The sequence below is a fragment of the Melozone crissalis genome, unplaced genomic scaffold (assembly GCF_028551555.1).
Source record: "Melozone crissalis strain CALT ecotype California unplaced genomic scaffold, PUWL_Pcris_2 ptg000042l_1, whole genome shotgun sequence".
In the NCBI taxonomy this organism is placed as follows: domain Eukaryota; kingdom Metazoa; phylum Chordata; class Aves; order Passeriformes; family Passerellidae; genus Melozone; species Melozone crissalis.
Genome location: NW_026535820.1, coordinates 23031303 through 23057364, shown reverse-complemented (window position 1 = coordinate 23057364; position 26062 = coordinate 23031303). Strand labels below are relative to the sequence as shown.

Below are 26062 nucleotides of genomic sequence, written 5' to 3'. Positions count from 1 at the left end.
CTTTTAATGCGGGTGCTCCCACCATAGGCAACATAAATACTCATAGAAGCATTTAAGAGAATCTGCTTTCAAGACGTGTGCTTGTTTTAATAGAATAAGTGGTCCTTAAAGGCCAAAAAATTAATTACTGTGTCCTTGTAAAGTCAGTTAAATGAATTCCTTTACAGGGAAAGAAAGACTTTGGCCAACTATTAGCATGGCAACAATCATTTATGCAGAGGGTGTCAAGAAAAATACAGATAAAACAACGAGGTTATATCAAAATGGAAGCATTCTCATTACTCCCAGAATAGTTTATTGTTTTATTCTGAAGGACACCTGACAGTGCTGCAGGCTCCAGGCATTTTCTCCTGTGAGAAATTAGGAAAGAACAAGTCCTCCCCTTATCTGGAGCAGTATGCCCTCTGCCTCCTCCTGCAAATGCTCAGAAGTAGATGGGAAACAACAGGAATTAGGAAAAAAAGACAAAGCTTTTCTTAGCTATTTATTTGTAATGCATCACTTAAGAGATGGGCAGAGACCGACCAAAATTGTATCCATCAGTCCCTTTAGCGTGTGGGTTTAGGCTGCCTTTCCTCTCAGCAGTGATCTGAAAGATGCAGCTCCAACTGGCACAGCCACACTCACAGTGGGAAGGAAAAAATAAGCATATGGAGGTGAGATTTGCAGCTAAAAGCAAGAGCAATTTCCTGTGTATCAGTGACCTTTGGAGTGAACAGACCCAGCTAAGAGGTCAGAATAGACACCACCAACCATGATACTTCATCTTTTGCACCTTTCTGCTTCTCTTTTAGCAGATCAGGTCAGCGCAGTTGGTGCACACAGTTAATGGATTCCTGTCTCAGAGGCATGGCAACAACCGTGGGGTCCACAGTGGTCTTCTCCCTTCCACTCCCACCGATTTCTGTGCCCTACTTGTTCCCTCTCAACGAGAGCTTCTCTTACTAGGTGGCACCTACTGTCAGGACAGACATGTCCTGCATCTGATGTCACCTTAACAGCTTTCAGCCTTCCTGAAGTTCATGTGCAAGCAAACAACCACCTCAAAAGCTACACCAGTGAACAACCACAACTGGGCTTATTTTCCTTCACCAACATGAGTCTGCATTTTGACACAAGATGCCCAAGGGTACTTGTTCTCCAATTTTTCACACTGTTGAGGAAAAGCTTACCAAAAGCTGGGCACAGCAACAGTTCAATAAACTGCAGGAAGCATTACTTCGTCCTCTAATACAGCTTGTTTTGAGAGATCATAATCCCACAAATACTCACTTTAGAGCCTATGTGTATGTTATGCAAGACTAGACAGTGCTCTCCCCTGAACCCAAGGGCAACAAGATATCCAGCATCTCTTACATGTACCTCAAACCCAAGTTGACACTTAGTGTCATCTTTTAACAGTAAAAACTGCAGGAGTGGTGGTTTAAACCCTGAAAAAAGCTTCAGCAGGTTGTTTATAAGCCATGTTCACAAAACTACAGCAGATTATTCAATGCTCAGGCAGAACTGGGCATCAGATTCATTAAGAAAATGTATCAGGTTCTTCCATTGTGTGAGCTGTAATAACCTGAACATCCTGAAGATTTGGAAAAGAGATATCAAGAACTATAATGAAAAGGATTTATTTGTTTTTAGGGAAGTAAAGCTAAATTTTAACCTTCTGCTTAGTGATTGCACAATCTCCAATTAGACTTCATGAGAAGAGTCAGTCACTGAAGTAAGACTGAAGTTGCACTAAGTAGTTCCATTGTCAGCAGGAGTAAATAGGTACACTTCACCTCAATGTCAGCCTCACACTAATCCCAGCACTATTAAGGATTAAAACTAACAAATAAACAAACCCCACAGTCCTCCCCATGCCCTCACCTTACAGCCCGGTCTATTCAGAATGCATGTAGATAGCCATGAAAAACAAAAAAATAACCACACAAAAACCCCAATGTCCTGATTGGTGCAAAAAATATTCCATTGGTTACAAAGCATTAAAGTTTCCAAGTATACTTATTCTTAATTTTGAATTTCTGGGACAAAAACCTGCCCTCTCTCTCCTCTTGCCAGATTAGGCACCCATCTTTTTGCGGTGTTAAGAGCCTGTGAACATCCAACACTTCATGACTAAGGCCTACAAGCACCCCCAAACAGGATAAATGTTAGTTCACATTAGTGCACACCCCCTGCTATAACACTGTTACAATCAGAGCTGGGCAGGACAATGTCTGTGAGCAAAGGATTCGACACCAGGAGCACGGCTGTGGTCACTACTCCCGCCTGGATCTCAGGCACATTTCTTCTTCATCATATTCACCCATCAACTGCAGCATGTATGTTCCAGTGTAGAGCAGAAACTGTCCAGTTATTTGTGCTGCATGGGATAGTAGCTGAAGCACTTTCCTGGAAGAGAAGTAATTTGTTTAAGAAAAAAATCACCAGCAAGATGACATTGTCCCTTTCTACCCACACTATGATGAGTTAAGTCAATATATTTAAAAACCCCTCTTATTCTTTCTCACTTCTGAGGAGATGGTCATTTTTGTAACTTTGTTAGAGAAGATATTTGATGGTCAAAAAACTATTGACATATTGGCAGGACCAGAAATCACATTCAACAAAGCAGACTGACATCCTGCTAGATGCGTACAGGCCTTCTGCAGAGCCATCACTCAAACCATCACACAAGAAAACAGCTTTGATTGTTGTTTGATTTGTTGCCTGGGAGCAGCATTCCTGCAGCATAAACTCACCTCATGCCTCACCTTTGTCATTCACTAATACAATCCTGTATGTATCTGCAAGCCACAGACCAAACCTGATTAGATCTGAAGCTGAACAGTCACATTACAGTGGGTACTCAAAAGCAAAACAGGTGAAGCAGGAAAATTACTGCTGTCCAAGCTGCAAGCTTTAAGAATTCTCAGTTCACAACTACTTTGTTTTCTACAAATTTGGTAAAATCAGCTTTTAAGTATATAGTGCTGTGTAAGAATCAGTACAAATCCATAAGATAACATCAGGCAAGCATCAGAGGTTTACAATGTAAACTGTCGATCTTCACAGGGGAAGAGATAATCACATTTGAATGGTCATTTATTCAGCTTAGTTGTAACTGCATCTTCCATTCTGCAAGAAACAACAAGGACACAAGTACTGAGAGCTACATTTCAGTCTCACCCCCCAGAAGTTAGGAGGGCACTCAAGTATGATGCTGAGGCATTGAGAAGCAGTACAAAAAACCTGGAACCATTCCAAAACTGGAATGGGATCAGTTTCTGAAGATTCAGAAACCAGATCAGTCTCTCTTCTGAAGAAAAAAAGATTTTTTTGAATTCTTGTCTAAGAAAACACACAGCTGTGAACCCTCTGCTTCTATTCACTTGTCCTTTGAGCTTAAGCAGAGAAGGAAAAAATCTTCCTACAAATTAATTTTAACCCCGTCATGAAAGCCTTGCAGTTGAAATCCAATGCCTCAGCACAGCAGAATATCCTGTACTTAGATCCTGTGAAGCCTGTTCAGAACACTGTACCCTTATTCATGCTTCCCACACGTGCCACTGCAGCCTGTTCTTCCTGCAGCACACAGAGGAGGCCAAGGAGCTTTGCAGTTGCAAGGAAAGCTGCACCTGGTGCTGGGCTTTGAGCAGCTGCACTGTGTCACTCGCACACAGGGGCAGTTGCCACTTGAGCCACGGAGCAAGTGATTTGTTGAACTCGACACCTGATCCTTCAGTGGGACACCACAGGGAAACACCACCAGGGGAAATGCACTAATCAGACCTGGCAGGCTCCCAGCCCCTCCCATCTGAACAGCTGCAGCATTTTTCAGTCCTTTCCCTCCACACTCAGCAAGTGGGCTCGGGCAGAGGGCATCAGAGTTGGCAATCTGGAGGGACTGCACCAGGGTCCTGACATCCTCTGGCTCTGATTTCAACAGCAAGTTGAGACAGGCCATGTCACTGTTGTGTTCAAGGGTATCCAAGGTTAAGTTTTCTGTCACCCTGTTCTTAGCTAGCAGAGTGCCACCCCACCCTGACAGTGACACCTCCCTTACAGCTCCACTCTGCAACATAGCAGAGCTTCCAGAAGAACTCCACAGCTACTTCAGCTGCTTGCCAGCACTGCTCCTTTCTCACCAGCTGCCCTGTCTTGGCAGAGAGGCACAATTGTCACTTCAAACTCTCCTTAGCAGCACGAGTCCCAGTGCTGATACTCAGTTCCATAGCAGGCAGGCAGAGATCAGAGTTTCTTTTGGCTCGAGAGAGTTTGACAAACATAAGAACTGGAGGAATGCAGCTGTCCAAAGGCAAACCTCTGCTTTGAGGAAACCCTAATGATATCTGTGTTACAGGTGGGTGTAGCATGTAGCTGGATAATCACTCCATCCTGACCAGAGAGGACTCTTGTCTCCAGCCACCAGCTGTAGCCTGAAAGCTCAAGGACCACCCAAATAGAGTGGAGAGGTCAGTGAGACTGAAGGACAGGCAAGAAGATCAGCATTACAGCACTAATCAGCACACCTGCTCCAGGAGAGAAAGGACTGCTTAAAGACTTCATCTAAAGGCCACATGTCACTCAGGACAAGTCAAAACATCTTGATGACATATGCATCTGTCTGTCAGGTCTGGTCCTCAAATGATAAAATGCAGCACGCCATTGTGTCTCAACCAGAACTCTAAAAGTCAGGTAGAGAAACTTGGGGCTGCAGCTTGAACAGCTGTGAAAGCACAGCACCTCTGGGAAGGGGTCTGAACTCAGGAGTCTCCTTGGCCAGGGCAGAACACAGCTGATCTTGATAAGACACCAACTTTCAACTCATTGCTGAAAACAGTGAACTGGACAGGTATTATTTTGCCCCTGAATAAGACCACCTTTCCCAACAGGCAGATCTACCAGCCCACAGCAGGTCAGTGCTACAGGAGACAGTGGTCCTTGACAGGCTCCCTTAGCAAGCCCAGAGACCACACCAGCTGGCTGAAGAACAGTGATATCAGAGTCTTACTGCAGATGACAAATCCACATTAGGAGAGCAGAGTGTCATCTCTCCTCCATTTTCCTTTGCCTCCCTGTAGCTCTAGTGGTGAATCTGGCCAACAGGAGCTACAATGTCTGAGCAAGCTTTAAGACCCCTGACTTAGATCTCAAATTCCTTTCATTTCATCTCCTTGAAGTCTTCTCTTCAAAGAGCTTCTTTCCCCAGCCTCCTGCATTCTTCAGACAAACAAGTCAAGGAAATGTGAGGAAATTCTCTCAGCAGAACAAAGAAACCCTACTTACACCCTTTCAGTAAATACAATAAATTGGCCAGTAGGTAAGAAATAACAAAAATCCTGATTTTATAAACAGAACCAGTGCTCCACAGAACCAATGGCAAACACAGATTTTTACATTAGCACGTACACCTGCCCAGTAGTGGAAACCCACTCACCGTAATACACTTTTGGCTCCCATGCATTTGATGTCATATGAGATAGAGTAGATCTCATAGAAGGTTGCCTTGATGTTTAAGCAGCCAATAAAATCCTTAGGGTTCAGTTTGTACAGGTCAAATGTGATGTTAGCTACTCCCATTTTCTTCTTTTTTCTCACAGCCACAACTCCATTTTTTGTCTGATTTAAAAAGAAAGAGACAGTTTATACCACGACACAGGAAACTACAGCCAGACAATTGTTAACAGTGCAAATCTTCAGAAGCACCCTTGCTTACTCCAGTCTTGGGGCTAGTTCTTGGTCAAGTCTAAACTAGAATTAAAAGCATTAGCACTCAGAAAAGGAAGTCTGTAGCTCATGTATTGTTTTTCAAGTCCTGAAAGGCTTCTGGACTTTTTCAAACAGATACTAAAATTCTAGAGTGACAGAGCACCTCCTTAATATTTATTTTCTGTAGTAGGGCCTCTTCAGAGTACACTGAAGCAACAGGTAATTCCTGCTATTTATTTATCCTGGTACATTCTGGCTTCTCTCTGAGGCAGCAAGGTTAGGCCACCAAATAACCAGGACGACATTAGGTCCTTCTGCTTAGTCAGGAACACAATACTGATGAGCACTCTTGGAGACAGCTATACAAATGACATCTGTGAAAAGTCAGGGCATGCATTTCAAAACCTGGCTCACAACATCTTTATTCCTACTAAAAAGAAACACAGGGAGGGAACCACTGCTGATTAGGTCAAGGGTTTAATAATGAGATTTTAAGAGGAAAAGCAAAGGAGAGAGAGTGTAGAAAAAGTCATCTTCCACCTTAAGTGCACCCTCCTTTTTTGCAAGCAGCCCTTGTCTGCTGCAGGGTGTGTGCTTCTAGAAAGGAAAGCCAAAAAGAAAATAGCAAAGAGAACCCATATTCACAGAGACATCTAGTGGATACACGGGATCCTCTGCTCAGCACATTCCTCTCAAGGTTACCGGCCTGGCAGCTGCCAGGCTGTTTTCTGCAGGCTAAATGAAGCAATGAAGTTGTGTAAGACTGACCCTTTCTGTACCTGACACCCCAGCCCCCAGACAGTGTCACAGTAAGTCAGACAAAGTTAAACACTTTGTTCATCATTAGCAGTTCATCATTAGCCAGCAATGTTATGCCTGTTTTACTTTGATAAGCTCCAGCCACAGGATTCCCTATCAACAACAGCTCTGGGCATGTACAAGCAGTTGGTGTGCTTGGAAGCATCTCCCACAGCCCTCCCCATCAGCACCCAGAATATCTGGGTAAAGCAGGACAGGGCTGGTGCTACACTCCAGGTGACTGGTGAGGCTGTGACAATCCCTCTGTTGTCACTCAGCACATTCTGAAGAGGGGCTGCCTCCACACTGCAATGCCAGACAGGAGACAGGGGGAAGGAGCAAGGTGGAGTCACACCCTGGCTGCAACTCCTTTCCTGCCCTTGGAGCTCGTGCCCCAGGTGCAAAGCTTGAAAAACCAGTGAGGTATTTGGGGGAAAAACACAGAGGCTACCCTCACTGCAACAGGAGACTGGGAAAACAGGGCCACATGATTGAGCTGTATGTGTGCAGGCACAGAAATTGTCCCTGCTTACACACAGCTCTGCAGCTGGTAGAAAAAATTCTGATGCCAGCTTTACAGTAACAACCATCTCATGGAAAAACATTTAGGAGCTTGACTCTATGTTATTAACGTACAGATGACTATTTCCCCATAAAAGAACTAATTGAATACTGAATTAATATGATTAGAAGGCTAAAGCAAGCCAGTTTTAATAGCTCTTAAAATCTTGAAGCATGCAGACTAACATTTGGTTCTGATGCCAACCTCTGGCTATTTGCAAAATCAAACAAGGCTTTTTTTAACTATCATTAACTATTACTGCCTTCAGATGGCAGAACTTGCTTTATATTACTTTGTTTGAGCATTTTTACAGTCTAAATCTAATCTTTAAAGACACTGTATTTTTTGTACTTCATGGAGTCAAAGTCCTAATTTTCTTTAGGTTACAAAAATTTCTGAGCTTCTCAAAAAGCAGGGGATTTTCCCTGTAAGTCTTTTCAGTTTAAATGTTTTACTTCAATTTCTGGTGGATTTTGCCAACAGATCTATGTCCAAACAAGGGACAATAAGAAATATGAACTTGATTTTTCATCCAAGAAGTCTCAACAAGGAATTTACATCGTACCTCTTCAGAGGAATTTTTCTTCCTCTTCTCCTCTCTTTCCAACAGTTTTAGCAGCCACAAACATTTCTCCATCCATTTCTACTCAAATGAGGAAGAAGCAGCCAATACTTACTGGTGTCCATTTCTGTCCATTTTCTAGAACCATGAAGTGTGTATTGTCATCCAGGGACTTGAAGAACTCTTCTGTGTCCACAACTGTGCCATCTTCCTCCAAAACCAGAGTAACTATCCCAGCAGTTATAACAAAGGCATCCAAAGTCTGAAAAAAACCCCCAGGAAACTTTAGCATTCTAAAGAATCATTTCATATTGAGACTCACTTATCTGAAATATTTCCCTAGTTGGTTTTTTTAGAAGAACAAGAGTCTGTGAGCTGTCTTTCTGGGATACCCACAGGTATTTCCCTGTGAGCTTCAGTCAGAGTGTTTGCTGTACCTTGCTGAGGAGCTCCTGCAGGCTGCTGGCAACAATTCCCTTCCTGCTGCTGCGGGAGGCGTTGGACACACGGAAAGGGCGCCCTGCGGGCATGAGAGGAGGGAACAGGGTCTGTTTTGTTACTGCTCCTACTGATGCTCCCATGGATATGAATGATCTAAGACAAATAAAAATGAAGAGTTACAAAAACAGTCACGGCAAGTGCAGCAAGAAGGAGGAAGACTGTTGACATAATCACATTATACAAGTAATCCACAGTTCACCTCAACACTCTTGGAGCTTAACATCAAAACTAAATACTGCACTGCCCTACAGATATGTTATCTCTGAAATCTCTCTTGCCCACAACATTTGGAAAGGCTTTTAAAATTAATACAATTTCAAGCAGACACCTCTAGCTTGGCTGACATCAAGGACACAATCACAGTGAAGCTGATGGGTTGTAAAACCGAATTTAAAAAGCAGCAGCTCTTACTGCATTCAGTTACTTAGCTCATTCTCTTAATTTACAAGATAAACACTCAGTGAGATACATAATTAGTTGAAAGCAGTCTTGTGTGTTAAGACATGGGTTTGTTTTAGGAAGACTGAACATATTACCCATATTGAAAGCACCTGTCGGCAGAATGCAAGCAGAGCTTTGTGATACAGCTACACTTGACATCAAAGAGTCAAGGCATTTGTTTGTAAATTATATCGGCAGCCCATAAAACTCCATCTGGTTTTGAAAAACTCTAAATAAGAGGCTTGTATCAGAAGGAGTTAAATGCAAGCAAAGTTAATATCCAAGTGCATAAACACAGTCTGGGAGCAGGCTGTCAGCAAGGCTGGAAGAATTAAATCACTTTAAGAAAGAGAGTTAAAATTTTTCAGGGCAATTACATATTTACCTTTGGTAAACCAAGCACACAACACCAGTAACAGCCTATTCCCCCACCAATGTACAGATCTGCTCTCATCTACACCTAGTGACAATTTTTTCTGCCAAATGATAATGGCTAAGTCAATACTCAGCGTGCCAGAAATGGCATTATGCCTGACACCTGGGAAGGACTGATTGCTAAGCCTTTTAAAGGGAGGCAATATTTTCTCCCACACTCCTGGACTTTACCCTCTGGATATGCCTTTGGCTCCTTCATTCTGAATTGCTCAAGGGTGGGAAAGGGATGTGTCCCCATTGTGCTCTCCCACATAGGTGTAAAAAGTCAACTTTATGTGGTAAAATCTATTCTCTTTCAATGAGGGCAGAGTGAACTGCCAGCCTTTATCTGCAGCCAGAGAGTAAACACAGGACTTCATAGAACAACATACAATGAGAAGGAATAAAGTTACTCAACTTATGTCGATGTCCTTCTTATGCAAATCCACACCAACCATGCAGAATAAATATCTTTTCCACGCCTCTTATATGGTCTATAAGCATAATTTTGGAATGCACAGAATGTAATTTTTGTGCCTGAGCAGATTCAGACTTCAGCGAATAATTTGTTTACCAATCCAATTCTGAACCACTCTTTTGGGCTATCACCTTTCCTCTAAACAATAAGTTTATACCTTCCACAAAAACCCCTTGCCATTATTGGAGCTTTAACTGTTTTTAAAGGAGGAGAACATTCAGCAGTTTTGTTCCAGCTCATGCTTTTGTTGCTAGTTCTGGCTGTACAGTGGCTCTCACATTTGACATTTACACACACAGGGCTGATGGAAACCTCTGTCCTTACTGTGACAAAGCTGGAGGGGTTGAGCAGCCAGCCTGGCTTTCAGGAAACAAGCACTGTTTCACATTAAAGAGCTAATAAGCACTGTTCCTCCTGGAAAAGTGGACGAGGACATGGGGACAGCAGCACTGTCAAGGGCACTGAAGCCCCACAGAAGGGAAGGCTGCTGGGGCAGGCCCTGTTTTCAATCTCTCTGCTGACTAATTAATGGGCCCCCAGCCACCCCGCTGCTCTGCTCGTGGGCAGCTCACATTCTGAATCACTGAGTCTCTCCCTCAGGCAGGAAGGAAGGAAGCCTGCTCATCTACTCTGGGGCTGGTGACATCACTTCACAGGGCACACTGATGGCAAACAGTGCAGCACTGAGGTTTCAAGAGCTTTCACAGCTGATTACATCTCATTGCCTCCCACAAATTTGAAAACTTGTGTGTAGAAGAGTAACCTAAGCGATATATGTGTGAGTACTCCAATTTTTTTTCTTTTTTTTTTGGTGAGGACAGTCAATATCAGCCCCATTGAAAAGTTTTCTTTCCCACTACTTAAGCCAAGCTGTCATTCACACAAGACAAAGCAATGGGGTAACAGCCAAAACATACAGGCTGACAAAGAATGAGAAATGTTAGGGACACAGCCCACGGGCAGGACTTGAGCTAACAGGGTCCACCCCAGCCAACTCTACAAGCTGTACTTTGAAGCTCTGAGCAGAAGTTTCCCAAGGAGTCAGGATCAGCCACCCCACACTGCTGCCCAGTTCTGTTAAAGTCAGAGCAATAAAAACAAACAGATCAATAGATCAGGGCTTACATTATCACCACCAGACAGTCACTGAACAGGAAAGATCTTAAGAAGTTATTTAGCAGTGGTGACATTTCACCTACACATTGACAAAACCTGTCAATATCATCTTTAAACTAAGCCTGCCTATGAAGAAGTGAGTCTGGGCTCCAGGGCAGGCTGAGGTTTCAGCTAATGAGGAGACAAAAGGCAGGGTAATGAAAAGCAGCAAGATAAACAGAGTGTGAACCCTTCCATTTCTGGGCCTATTGCTGAAAGCTTGTTTCTATTTTGTGTGCCACTCTCTTTCCTAGATCATAGGATTAAACAGACCAGCCTACATTCACAGCTCTTAGAAAGATCCATTCTTGTTGTAGCTGTCCTCAAAACACAGACAAACTAATTCCTGGTACAGGGAATTCCTCTGTTAGACTAGACCAAAAATAATTTCCTATCAAAAGCTGATCAAGCTAAGTCATAAAACAAGTGGTGGAAAGGAGCTAAGGTGCAGTCGGTTTTACTAGAAAGTTGAGTGACAAGTTAAATACAGACAAATCCACTATTGTTTTATTAATCTTTAAAGGATCAAGTCCTAGCTCTTCTCTAAAGGAAGGAGGAATCCCACATCTGTGGAGAATACAAAAATATTTTATAATTGGAAGATCAAATACCTTCAAACCCTAGCATCTTATCCAGCTTGTTTTGGAAAACTACAATCTGCTAGAGAGGGCTTCCCAAATGCTGCCACAAGCATTCACTCCAGTGTCAAATCTGGTGGGAGAGATGAATTAACTCTTTACGAGGACACAGGGATTAAAAGCCTGCCTTGAGCCCTGCACACATATTTCACTCTTTATCTTTGTTTGCAATATGCCCCATATGTTTGTCTAAGAATGTGGTGCAATGGTCTTCAGCCTCGCTCAGAAAAACCAGTGTTGCACAACACCCTCCAGGACACGGCACGGATTGATTTTAGGTTAGGGTTCACTGGCAACCACAGCAGCACTAACAGCCAGGCAAAACAGCAGAAAACAAAAATCCCAAAACAAAATAGAAAAACGTTGGAAGTTAGTTAGTCAGGAGATTTGGGGCTCAAGTCGCAGCGCGGTTCTCCTGCTCAAACACGAGCTGTGGAGCCGCCACAAGCACAGCGGATGGGTGTCCGAGCAGCGCACGGGGCTGTGCTGCCCCGGCCGGCTCGGTGACAGCATCACCGGGCTTGTGGCCAGCAGCCCCGGGCGCCGAGAGGCCACTACGCCTCAAAGGCAGGTAAGGCTGCCGGGCTCCTGCCCGTGCTTCCCTCAGCAGGGCTTCAGCCGGCGGCAGAGCTGCGACACCGTCCTGACCTGCTTCTCCCACGCAGCGTCCATCGGGGTTAATCCCGCGCAGCCCCGCCCGCCCCGGCTGCCCTCGCACCGCGCCCTCCGCTCCGCCGGAGCCCACCGAGGGCAGCCCGGCCCCGGGCACCGCAGGCAGCCGGAGCCGCCGGCCGGCATGGAGAAAGGGATGGAGAACCGTGCATGGAGAAGGGGCGGGAGCGTGCCCTCACTCACCGCAGCAGCGATCCCACGCAATCCCGTGCCACCTCCATGGCCCGCCCGAGCGCGGGGCAGCGCCGGTCACGGCCCTTAAGTGCGGCGGGCGCGGCTCCTCCTCCGGCCCCGGCCCCTCCCTGCCCGCCTTCCCCCGGCCGCGCCGGGAACCGAGCCCCGGGACAGGGAGCGCGGCTGGGACAGCGCCGCTGTTCCGTTCCAGGAATGCAGCAGCAGGTGCCAGGGAGCGCTTTGGGAAGGGATGTTTCTTCAGGAGGCGCCTTGTGGGTTACCTGAGAAAGGAGAGGAGAGGTTTTTGCTCAGCGTGTGGGGGATGCGCTCCGCACGTTTGCTGCTTCCAGCTCATGGAACAGGGCAAGCCAATCTCATTTGCGGCCGCCCGGCATTAGGGCAAATCAGCAGATTAAGTGTCTCAGCTGCTGATTTTAGGGCGTGTGAATAAGCTTAGAGCTCGGATTAATGCGTACAGTAGTGGAGTATTTACTGCTACTCCTACGGGCGGGGGAGCAGTGGCTCCTGTTCACTACACAGGAGCAAAGGCAGCGTTTCCTGTTCGCATGCACACAAGTCTTACACCGTCCTTTCGGGCTCTGGAACCAGGTTCTGTCACTTACAGCTGTCCAGCAATTATTGTACAGGAAAAATAGAGCCAGGAGCATCAGAACCTGCCCCAGGCAACAGCCTGACCTAGGGCCAGGCACAGGAAACCTGCCACTGCTGATCAGGGAATGACTCCAGAAGCCCTTGCCACCAGCACCCAGGGTCAGGAATAATCAATTACTTGGTTGCCTGAATTGCTTTTCCTGTTTAGGGTAGAAAGGACCACTCAAGATACCCCTTGTAGTCCAGGTTTCTTTAGCAGGCGGTCTGACACCTGCTAGATGTTTTCTTCAGTCCTCAGATTTAAGGCCATTACCAGCTATTAAGAATTCAACTTTTTTGGTCCAGGGCAAATTGTTTTCTTGGATGATATCTCCTCTCCAGCCTGATGAACAAATAGCTTCTTTCCTCAGAGCACACCAAGAAACTTGCTGTTAGCCCTGGGAAGGTAAGGCCAGACTTTTATCTCTTCCTCCTCAAGCTGCTTGGTCTTGCAGGTGTTGTAGGGATCCTTCTCATATGTTAACCCCTTTTCCCCCTTGTTTCCTATGGCATTTAGTTTTGTTACTCTCCTGCAATTAGTCCCTGACAGCATGTCATAGAGAGCAGGCAGTGAGGGGCAGTACATAATTCTTGAGCACTGCACTCCAAACAGCCAGTTTTCCCCTGGATCTGTATCTTGTGGTGGATTGTGGGGCGCAGCTGCTGTTGAGTCTGAAAAGTGATGCATTTTTAAGGAGTTCTTGACAACAGTTTGTCCACTGTCACAAACTTGTGTGTACACTGCAGCTTTTCCTGCTGTGGAGGGAGAAAAGGAAGAAGGTGTTTTGTCAGGTTGTCTGTCTCCTCCCCTGTCTGTGGAAAGGAAGGGAGAGTGCCCCTGAGAAGTGTTATGGAAATTGCATAACTTTAGGGATTTTTCTGAACAGGCTGGGATACAGATGTCTGGAGGAGGTGGAAATTTTGGTCCTGCAGAAGCTCAGTTTTTCTCTGGTCACGTGGCTGTCCCCAAAGTTCTCTGCAAAGACATCCGACCAGCACAGCCACTGCTCAGCAGCCCCCAGGGGACATGCCAGGCCTGCCACAGCTCTGTGCTCTGCAAGGACAAGCTCCTCCAGCAGCATTAGTGCTTCAATTTGCATTAGTTGTTGTAACTAATGCAAACACAGATGCCTAACTAATGCAAACATAGATGTACAAGAGTAACAGGAAAAGCATGTCCTTTTAAAGGCTGTCCTCATCTGAGAAGGAGAGAAGGGTATTGCCTGTAGCTGCACAAATACTCCTTTTTTCTTCTTTTTTTCTTTTTTCTTTTTTCCTTTACTGCAAGCAGCAGTAAACCATCAGAGGGGTCAAGTCACTGACCTAGCAGCTGGGCTCCTGAGAAAGAAGAGTCTTTGAACAGTAGTAAGACAGGACACAGATGGGATTTGCACAAAACCTACTGAGGAAGAATACAAACCAGGAGCAGGTGCCCAAACTGGCAGGCCAGGGCAATCAAATGAGAGGTCATTAAAAACTGATGTGACAAGAAAACACCCAGTATAAAGACAATAGCTGTAAGAGGTAGACTCTTTCTACTCTTTTACAGGGAGAGAAAACAAACTGCAGGCTGAGGTGAGGAGGCCAGAAAACTTAACATTTGCTTCTGTCACATCACTGAAAATATTAATAGTACAGGGGACAAAGTACATGGCTGATACTGAAGGAAGTGAATACTACAGGTGGAGTTAATAAGGATGCTAATCCCTCTTGCTAAATGACTCTCTTACTGTCCCCATGCTGAGTGCAGTGACTGCCTCCACAGGTGTTACTTTTCCACTGCAGTTCAGGTCAAACAAGTTTGGTTAAGTAACTCCTCACAGGGGTCATATTGCTGTGGAAAAAGTTTTGCATCTGGCATGTTTAACAGGGAGGAGGAGGCACTCGAAATAGTTCTGCGTGCAACTTCACACTGATGAGCTTGCAGTATCAAGCCAGGTTTTCCTTATTGCCCTTTGAGAAAATAATGTCAGATTGGAACAAACTCAGAGCAAAGTGGGAATGATCTGACATGCAGAAAAACATGGTATATGGGCTATGTAGTTTAGGAATTGGGAAGATTGGGTGGAGATACCAATCATGGACTTCAATTATTTTAGAGAAGTCTCTGAAGAGGAATGGAATAATATTTTTTTTTGTGCCTACAGGGGCTTAACCTGTAGGAAAGGAGAATTAGGTTGTCCATTAAAAAACATTTCACCTCTCAGGTGACTGGTAAGTGCTGGGCTCAATTGCTGACTGAAGATGTGAAGTCAATTAGACAATGACATTTCTTGGGCCAGTGGTCAAATAACACAAAGGACAAGTCCAGACACTAAGGATCAATTTGGACATTCCTTCTGTTTCTCAAGGCTCTGACAAATAATATGAATGAGATTAATGCAGAATAAAGTGCATTAATGATGCAAATTAATGAGGTGCCACCTCACCTTCCTTGGCCCAAGAGGGGAGTGAAGAAGTGAGCAGACACGTTTACAGCAGTGTTGGCAAGATTAGAAGGGTTGGCTTAAATTTGTAAAAGCTGGCCTTCTATTCAACTTTCTGGCCTTTGCTTAAGCAAAGTTAAGTCTGATCAGATCCTGATTTCTGTTAGAAGCACTCTTGTGATCACCCCTAAGCAAATTTATTTCTTCTTCCCTCCATAGAGAACCACTTTCTATTCTTCACTGTGTCCTCAAAATAACAATATTTGCTTCTAAACTGCTTTTACTGCTCAGCAGATTTCTATCTCCACTGCCTCTGGTTCTGCTTTATTTCTGTCAGGCTGTTTATGTTAAAGATTTGCTTGTTCATTCTTAATATTTGTGCTGACCAATAGTGCACCATCCTTGAAAGTTTTCAAGAACAAATTAGACAAGCGTCCATCACAAGAGGTAAATATACAGCAGATTATTTTGAGAAAAGATTATGGAATAGATTTCATGAAGTTGCTTTTTGTTGTTTTCCATCTTTTTCAGAATCTTTGCTGGTGAAACTCTATTTTGCCAGGTAAAGTTCTAACAGCTTTGCAGGAGCCTCCAAGAGTTTTTGTCAGCTGTACAGAGGGGATGAGGCTTCTCCTAAAGGTGATATCGCTGCTCTGCATGGCTATGTAGAAGATGGGAAATTTTTTTTGGTACTGATTGAAATCCTCTGAAATTTGCTGGAAATGGTTCTGTGGCCAGCAAAGATCCCGATGTTGAAAGCTCTGTTTGAACTAAAAACTAACCTTTCACTGCAGGGAATTATCTGGACCAAGAAAAACTTGTTCTTTATTCTGAGATTTAATGGGTGAATATTTTGTTTAATTTTGTTCCTTTTGGTTTTCAATGATTTTAACAGTAGGATCAAGAGAGTGTTGCTAGGTGGGCACAACTTAGGAACACTTAGGAAAAGTTGCCCTGTCAGGAGCATCTCAGGGGTGTGAAATACTTCAACACACAAATTTATATTTAGAGGCATTATAGCTAGAAGGGACATTAAAATCCCAATGTCAGGCTTTGGACTCCTTTACCCCCTTTGCAATAATGCACATGAGAATGAAATGCACATATTTGTGGGCAACATTTAGCTGAAAGCTGACTTATGGGGAGCATCAGTGTGACATCAGGAATGAAAAACAGAAATATTGCCCAGGAGATTTTTGAAGAAAATGAACTGGAAACTTATTATTTGTTTATTCTGATCATGTCAAGAATAATCTCAAATATTTTATTTTCTATTTCAAAAGTTGGAACTCCAAATATGTATAAATTCTAAGTAAAACAACTTTTTTTTCCATTAATTTCTAAGATCTTTACAAGTTCTTATTGCTTAGTGATACTGCCCACAGGAAGAAAAAATTATTCAAGAAGAAATATGAATTTTTATTTTAGAAGCATTGAAATTTTCTTTTATGAGGCTTTTCATCACAAAATGAGAGGCTGTCAGCTGTGGAATTGTCCCATAGCTGCACAGCCATGTGATGGTTTCTGTAGCAGGGCTTGAAGAGCTGCAGACTCCAGGCAGATCTCCAGAGCTACTGGGCCTCAGATTGAACTGTGAGCTCATGCTTCTTTGGTAGCTGCACTAATGAATCAAAAAACTAGATTTAAAAAATCTTCTTGGACAAGGAGCACCTTTATGTCTTACATGGCATTCTTTCATAGTTTAAAAATAACAATTATTGTACCTTTGTGTTGTCCAAAGAAAAGACTAAGGCAGTAATAGTCAGACAGGTTAATGGGTGACTTTCCTGACTTTCCACTGCATTTGAATCCATGTGCTTCTGCCTTTCATGGGTTCACCTGAGAGCTTGAGCAGTCATTTTTAAGGCATGCAAGAACAGGAACTAGATTCATAGATGCTGTACAGTAATCTATGTGCACGTGCAACTTCCAAAGCAGCTCCACTAGGAAATTTTTAAGGGTCACAGATTAAAACAGACTGAGAAAAATATTGCTATGACTTACTTTAGATTCTACTCAGGTATGTTGCTCTTTAGACAAAAACACTCTTGGGAAGCTGCAAGCCAGAAGTCAAGTTCCTGTCGGACCTAATTTGGTGTCTAAGCCAGATTTAGGATCTAAATGCCTTCTGACAAGAGCTGGCCTGCCTCTTTACCCATCCCTGTAAAATATCCAAGGACTCTGGCAGCTCTTTGCACTGCCTGGAGGTGGGTCAGGCTGCAGGAGGAGAATGGGTTGTGCTGTGGGGCCAATAGCTCCCAGACCTGAACAGTCTCACTGTACCTACCACTGCAGCTTCCTGCCCCTGGCCACCCCAGCTCCAAAGTCCTTGTCACCTCAATCCTCACACACTCAGGTCTGCTTGTACCTCCCCCACCAGCCCCAGCCCACACAGATGTGACTCTGTTGGGTTTGATTCTGGCCATCAGATGATCTGTCCAATTAGTGTGGGTCACAACACGTTGGAGCATGAAGTTACTGCACACTTTCACTTATGGTGAAGCTAGAGCACTGATAGTAAGTCTGGGTGATTCCTGAGAAATTAGGCTGTTCATCACTTTGGAACACGTTGAGGAGGTTTCAGGGCTGCCAGCCTTATCTTGTGGTCACTGTTGAACCATTCCTCCTAACAGATACAACAGGAATCTCACAGCCGCTCTTTGAGATTGAAGAAATTTACTTATTTTTGTAGCTTGCCTGACACACACATGTATGTGACAGCCAGAGGCTCAGTGCCATGGTGGTTTGCTGTAATCATGCAGGGAAATCTCCCACATGGTCAGTGGGGATAAATCTTGCAGAAGGTGAGAAATGCAAAGGGATCACTCTTTCAAATAATTAATTCTTCATTCAGCTGATGGGTTTCTGTTTAGGCCCAGCTGAGTGGTTTAGCAAAACAAAGACAGATGGCAGCAGATTATATCAAACATGTCTTTGTTAGTGGCTAATCAGCACAGATTCTACCACCTTCCCACCCCCTTCCCTCAGAGCTCAGCCAAAGCCCATTAAGTAAATAGAAAGGCTCCTATTGATTTTGGTGGGCACTCAGCCAAGGCCTCTGTCTCAACAGTGGTCTCAGCTTAACTTTGGCCTAATCATAATTTTTGAACGTTTTGGGGTTGGGCTTTTAAGTTTGTTTATAAAAAAGGAGTAATGCTGATGTAGCCACTCTTGGGAACTACTGGGGTAGAGAGCAGGGGAGGGATTATATGCACAATATGCTGCCATTAGCATATCCAAGGTACAAGTTCAGCCTGTTTCAACTCTGAGTTTTATTCCAGTTAAGTTCAATTTTTAGGGAAAGTGTAGAGGGGAGGGATACAGATGGAATATGTGCTCTGTCTGCCTTCTGAGCTGCATCCCCTGGAAGAGGTCCTTGGAGCAAGCTATGTTTGGGACAGACCTGGGAGCTTGGATGTGCTCAGAGTGGATTTTAAGTGCTCTTGGCTGCAGGTGCCTTGTGAAGACTTTGTCCCTTTCTGCTGAGGTCTGCCAGACACTGCCTACTTGTTTCTCCTTTTAGAAACACTTTATCAGGCCAATCTGACACTTTGTTCTGAAACTCATTGCTGTCCCTGGCACAACCTTGTAGAGGTTGGTTGTATTTCATGTTATTTCCACAAATATAACTGAAGCACTTTCCCTGTTGCCACACATGAACTATATTGATATCTAATTGGCTTTTCTGCATGTCACATGCCTTTCTGGGATGCTGGCTCTCCCTGTCAGTGCCAAAAGTGCATTTTGCTCCTTACAGTGGCTACATGTAGACCCATGATCCCTTACAGTGAATCCTCCCTGTCTCAGATGCTGTGTTTAGTCTTTCCCTCCTGACACACATTCTTTTACAAGAGCAGAAGCATTGAGTGTACAGTGCCTGTGTGTTGCTTAACCAAAGAGATGCACCATCAGCAATGCTCTCCTCTCTCAGAGCTCGAGGGGAGATGTAGGGCAAGGCTTTGAGGTGCTCCTCTCGTGCTCCCATATTGCAGCACATCAGCAATGCCAGAGGAGCAGGGTAGGGCTGTTTCTCTCTCTGGCCGGCTGACTGGGATGGATGGGGGAGTTCCTAGCAATGTGCGTCCAGGAGGCATCATGGATGAGTGGATCCTGGGAACAGAAACCCATCCCAACCTAGAGCTGCCCTCTGTTGGCAAGCTGGACTGCCTGAGTCAGTCTCCAGGAAAGGGTTTTTGTGTGTATGGGAAGGACTCTATTTAGGGCAAGTTACAGCTCCACAGTCCCTGAGCTGCAAGGTGGTGAGGGAAGACAAGAGAGCCTGATGCAGCCACCAGAGACATTTCAGGATGACTGGAACAGAAAGGGATCAAATGCTGCTGGATCAATAATTGCATCAGGTTTTGGCAGATTTCTTCCATACAGCTCTGAGGAGGAAAAAAACAGAGATGGAACTGTCCTGTGTATGCACCTCTCTCATTTTTTCATACAGCTCCAAGCAGAAAAAAACATCACTCTCAAATCTGTGCAGATTTACAAATGTTTAAAAATTCAACAGGGCTTCTACATAGTTATATTTGTTTTTAATGACCTGCTTTTTAACTTGTGTCCCTCAAAGCCCTTTGATAAAGAGAAAAAAAAGTGTCAAGAAATGTTGTTTTCCCAGAAACAGAGATACTTCAAACTCAATGTGTGACTATACTTGGTTGTCAGCAGGTGGCTCTGTGTTGAGTGAGCTTTTTTTCTTGATGGATGCACAGAACTGAAACTGCTCAAAACAAACTATTTTATTTTTTCAAGCCAACATGAAGATGATAAAGGCCTATAATTTGTCAGTAGGAATGATAGTGGTCAGAGGAAAGATAATCAGTGAGAGACTCTTGCTTGAAGGAAACTGGCAATGATAAGTCTGCTGCTAGAGGAAATGTCTGGTCTTTTCAACAAAAGCCATGTCAGCTTTGCTAGATATGCAGGTTTTCAGGTATGGCATCAAGCATTTCATTTCTGTTTGAGGGTTTGGATTTTTGTTTTCTTTTTAAAGGTCCTGTTTTCAAGGTGTGATGTCACTGCATGGAAGCGCTGGAACACAGGACCTTACCTATTTGATTGCAGTAAGTGGGAATCTTTCAGTTTCATTCAGTGAAGGTAGGACTGGCTCCTCATTGCCTCACAGTGTCAGGCTGAGGACTGTACCAGTGCCTCTCTGGCGGGGTTGCAGATCAAGTGTCTGAAAATGCTACAGGAGCAGCTTCATGAATATGTAAAAATATATCCTTATTTGAAATTATAGTTTATTTCAAATAGATAAACAATATAATGTGATTTAAACAAGAGGAATGCGCTTTCCCAGTATTTCAGTTGCCTTCTTGTTTTAATGGTGGGGAGCAGCTGTCTGTCATAAGCAGGTGAGAGGATCTTGTGTGAAAGTATATTTAAGAGCTTTTATGAGAATGGTGAATTTGAGTAAGGTTTTTGGCTTGCACTGGATGAGTGGGCTGTGGAGAGATTTCAGTATGTAAGGAAGGGGCAAAAAAGGAACAACGTATTAGCCACAGTTCAATAGTACTGGCCATTTCCATAGCTTTGGATAGAGATAGATTAAATGTACTTACAGCACTTAAGTTGAAGATGCTTCAATGTTTTCATGAGATTCAGAAAGAAATTACCACCTTTTTCAAAATTCAGCCCTGACATTTCAGTCTTACCTATGTGCAGTCTCACTTCCGCGGCCACTGGAGCTGACGGGTCCGGCTGGCCACTCCCAGAGTGACCGGTGGAGACTACAGGTCCCGCCACTCCCAGGTTCTCGGCGAGAACCCTGAGTAGCGGCTCCGTCTGCTGTGTGGGGATGCAGGCGACAGCGGGACTGCGAAGTGCTGAGGCAAAGGAAGGAAGGAGTGGACACGCCTTTGGATGCCAAGGCGCTTTATTTGACCCAGGCGGGGCCAGTGACGGTGTCGGGTAAAAGCCGTTAGGGAGGCACTGATAAAGGGGAAAGGTGTAACGGATAGGGACACGAGGGAGCAAGGAACAAAACCCAGGGATGGAGTGAGGGACACACTGAACCAATAGGAAGGGCCCAGGAGAGGGAAAAGGCCCCGGAGACAAATCATGTTAGCTAAGGGAAGATTGACACAGAAATTTCTCGAAATGAAAGGGGTACAGTTACAATGATTGACAGGTAACTGGCTGGGGGAACAAACCATGAAGAGGGAGAACATGTGGGGAACTGAGGGTCAAACCAAATTTTTAACTTATAAAAAATAACCAACTTTACAACAAAGCCCATATAAAGCACACAATGCTACACCTATGCTGCTCTGTGAGATTCTGCTTGGCAACGAATTATTTCTCTGCAAGGTCTTGCATGTGGGTTGGGGCAATCCCGAGCACAGATCACACCACAGAAGGCCATTGGATCAGTCAAGCATGATTTTCCTTTCATAAATCCATGCTGACTATTCCCAGCCACCTCCTTGTCCTTAATGTGCTTTGAAATGGTTTCCAGCAGTATTTACCCTGGAAATCTTCCCAGGGACTGAGGTGAGGTTGGCTCGCCTGTTGTTTCCAGGGCTCTTCTTCTTGTCCTCCTTGAAGACAGGAGTGACATTTGCCTTTTCCCAATGCTTAAGAATGTCCCCAGATCACAGCATTTCAAAGACAATCAAAAGTGGCATCAGACTGACATCAGCCAGTTCTCACTGCACTTGTAGGTGCTCTCCATCAGGTTCCATGGACCTGCAGTGTCTGGTTTGAGAGGGAGAGCTTCAGCTTTCAGGCAGCTCCCACAGGGAGAAGCCTCATTGTAGCTTTTTTCAGATCTTTCTTCAAAGCAGATCAAATCACCTTTGCATTGGATGTGGCCAGCTAAACCCCTGGGAGTGTATTTGAATTTGTGAGGCTAGCTAATAAGATAAACTGCCTGATTTGCAGGAATAAAGGGGAAATGGAATTCAAAGGAGGCATAACCATAATGAAACTCTGGGTTTTGCACTTGTGTCAGTGGGGAGAAGGAAGGAACTGTTCAAAATTTGAAGGTTTTAATGAAATTCTACTCTTCTATGGCTAGCATGAGTCATTTTGTGTTTATATCATCTGAGCATCCTTTTTGGGTGTGAAGTTTGACTACTCTGCCTCCTGGATTTACTCCTCAGTCTCTTCAGGAACTGGCAGACTCAGAGCAGAAATAGTTTCATTTGACCTCATGAGCGCACAGAACTTGTTTAGACCGAGAGGTGTGTCCAGCGTGGAAGTTATTTACACAGAGAACAACACAGATTTTCTTTCTTTCTTTCTTACTATGGTAATATTGCTAATGCATGGTTTTTTTTCCCAAAAATGAAAGCTTCACTTGAGAATGTTTCTGACATGCACACTGGTCTAATGATTTCTGTGATCATTGATTTGTAGCACTCATTAAAAAATAACCAGAAACTCTTTACCTTGTATAAGATACAGGATGAAATGACAGTTTCCAAAGAACAAAGCACCATGTTGCAAAAAATAAACAAGACTGCAACATGGATATTTTTGCATTTTTAAATTATACTTCCATGATGAAATCTCTGTATGATGGAGATGAGCTTAAATTCAGCTGATATCAGTGGGTGGGAGCATTCTTTGATATTGCACATGCTAATATGATGAGTTCATAAGGTCTTTGATTTCTTGATTTAGAGTAGTTTATTAGTTGTAAAATCCATCTTTCCCTTGCCTGTATAAAACATTTAAAAGTAATTATTCTTAGCTTCCCATATAATAATTACAGAAAGATGTCTTGGATAAGAAAATGTTATATTAATTATTAGGAGGCCTACATGAATTCTAATGACTTTTATGTTTTGTTGTCCATTTCCAGATGTACACTTAGGTACAGATTTACTACAGACTTAGCAAATCAGTGGGGGATATCCTGGTGTAATTAAGTAGCCTTAATCTCTTTTGAAGTCAAGTTGCATCTTGTAAGACTAAGTCTTCCTCCCACTGCTCTTTTATGTCTAGATTAAATAGTGCAGGGATGGAGTGCATCTGAAAAAATATCTCCAGTGCTTTTCTCCTAAACTTTGGAAACTGGTGAGCCCTTGTATATTTATTTCTGTGTTGAAAAGCAAATGTAAAATATTAATATTCTGTTAACTTTGCATGTCTTGTCCATTTCACAAATAGTAAACACCAGGTGCAAAGCAGGGACAAACCAACATCACATTTCTAAATTTCTACATGGGTGTATAATAATGACTGTATTTTACATTAAGAGTTCTTAAAATATTTGTTGTCTCAAATGTTAAGTGTGGCCCTGAAGCATGCTGACCCCTGAAGCAGGACTTAAGAATCACTTGGTGTCTCCAGAAATCCTGGCTGTGCATCACCTGATGGATGTACATGTTTATATGTAGAATAAACCAGAATTTCCCCCATGAATATAGCCAATTCTGGGTCCTGTGAGTGACCACTAATGTCACATATTTTCCAAGTCCTGCTGCATCCCTCATACAGCAACAGTGCATTTTCATATACAGTTCTGCTTTCTCAAATATCTTCAAATTCAAATACCACCATTGTGTATTTTTGGCTAAAAGAAAAGCACTGCTGAAGGACACAGACCTTTCACACTTTAAGTTTCCAGCTTAATGTGATAAAGATTATCCCTTCCCTACTGACCTCTTTAATACCTAACATAATCTTTTCTGTGCAAAGAATGTGTCTGCAAAATATTTTATCTTAGAAAGCATCTCTGAATAAATGCTTTTCTTTCCACAGATTGTCACTTTGAATTTGATTGTGAGAGGTGGATGGAGACACAAACACTGAGAAATTTTAAGACAATTTTTGTCTTTTGTAAGCCTTTGTATTAATAATTTGTATTACAAAAACTTATTCCAGACTCAATTTTTATTTATCATATCTATACATTTATATGCATATATAGATAAAATACTATTGTTCCAGCATTAAATTAATATTGAAATATAAGAATGTATTAAGTAAATGAATAGTATTTTTTTTTCCAAATTGCATTGTCACATATCCATTAGCACTGATTTTGATAGTAAGTGCTTGGAAGAGAAAAACACTCCTGTTTGGAGCTGATGAATATTCCATGTTGCAAACCAGGCATTGCTGAATGAAAGGAGGCTTTCCCCTCTGTGACCAGATAGAAAATTCTGCTTGCATGAGAAAATGTTGGCTATTTTATTTCTCCTGAAAAGAGGTACAACTCCACCAATTTATCCAATTCATTCTAGTAAGTGTTGGCAGGAAGACTCAGACCTCAATTTTGAATCCTTTTGTTTCAGTGAAATGGGAAACAATAGTTTTAATGTCAATATTATAAAAACCCTGAGCATCCACTAAAAAACCTAGCTTTTAGTAAAACTAAAAGTCAGTAGCTAACTGAAGAAGCATAGTGCAGTAGGCAGCATGAAGTAGCAGTGTGCATAAAAGGGTGCAGATGATGAAAAATGTATAAATGCTGTTTATAAGGGTATGTACTGAAGTATTCAGTATGTTGTAATGGATTTCAGTAATGGCATAGCAGTGACTGAATTAAAGAGCTTCCTGATCATTGATCAGTTCCCAATTCCCACGCCACCTGTATGAAGTGGGTCTCTCTGGCTGCCTTGTTACCAGGCTGCACTGTGATACCTTTGTGGACATGCATGGACTGCACACAAGGGAAATTGCACATGATTTTTTTTTGTCATTGAAATAGTAACATTCACTATGCTGCTACAGAATTAATCTTCTTCATGTTGTGAAACATGCATCTTCCTGTTCTGTGACAAGAAAGGTCACACATGTCCATTTTACTCTAAATTCACTGTACAGATATAATGTGATGAAAAGGACAGAAGTACAAACCCACCACTGTAATGCATTTTAAGATTAAAAGTTCAGGAGCAAACTCCATGGAAGAATTAGTGTCAACAGTTATTCCTCTTTGGAAAAGAATTAGTTCTTCTATGTGAACACAGCATGCATTTTAAACGCAGCATCCTATAGTGCTATTGTCGTGCCTGGTGGATGGATTAAAAGAAAATGGAAATTCCTCCTTCCACTGCTGGTGAATGATTTGTTGCACTCCCTGGTGTTGGGGAGATGTTTTATGAAAGACTTGACTTAGACATGCTGTAAAATGGAAACTGCTGGAGAAACAATAATTTTGACTTCTATACGTTTTCAGTCTTGACAATACAGTCCTGAAGCAGCAGAGCACATTTGTACACAGCTTCCCTACTAGCATAAAAAAATAATAATTTAAACAGTCTTGGCAGCTCTAGGAAGTTACCAGGAAAAAGGTGTGGTCTGTGTTAATTTGATATAGTGGCTTAAGTCTTATTTCAGTATTCAGAGATCCCCCTTGCACATCTCCTGTGCAAACATTGAACAGATCCAGCCTTGCTGGGGAACAGCAAAACTCTGACAGCAGAATGGTGTTGTGGTAAGTCATATTTTTATTCCTTTAATCGAAGCTGTGGCCAACAGGAACCAAATTCTAGATGGAGCATGGAGAATGCTGCCTGTGGGCCCCTAGATAAGTGCCCCAATACATGCATATTTTCTTCAATACTGGGAGATTAACTAGTATAATCAAGGGGAAAATATCATTCCTTCAGCATCTGAAACATTCCGGGACTTGTTCTGCAAAATCTGACAAGCTCAACAAGACACACACTGCAGAGGGATCAGCCACTGACCATTTCCCTGGAGTTTACAGCTATTTTCACTTTATTCTACCAGAAAGCACCCTTTGAGACGAGACCAGCAGACTGGAGGTTGTTCCCTGCCAGTAAGCTGGTGAGTGATGCAGGCATGAACTGGAACATCTCTGGGAAGCTGAGCAACATTTGCTTACAGAGGAAGCACTCACTTTTCAGAGCACAGGCATCTTTGTTGTGCTGGTGTTCAGGGAGAAAATCTTCATCCAACTTGGATGCATTA

The 26062-nt window shown here is 43.3% G+C and overlaps 1 protein-coding gene across 1 annotated transcript; it reads right to left on the bottom strand.

Moving 5' to 3' along the window:
- Window positions 1-1315: 1315 nt before the first annotated feature.
- CIDEA (cell death inducing DFFA like effector a) lies at window positions 1316-12161 on the bottom strand. The gene is made up of 5 exons (XM_054284589.1): window positions 12096-12161; window positions 8051-8207; window positions 7729-7875; window positions 5420-5601; window positions 1316-2391 (listed from the first exon to the last, which is right to left on the bottom strand). Exons 1-5 carry the CDS (start codon window positions 12131-12133, stop codon window positions 2259-2261), a joined length of 657 nt encoding a protein of 218 aa, XP_054140564.1. The 5' UTR covers window positions 12134-12161; the 3' UTR covers window positions 1316-2258.
- Between the last annotated feature and the right edge of the window lie 13901 nt (window positions 12162-26062).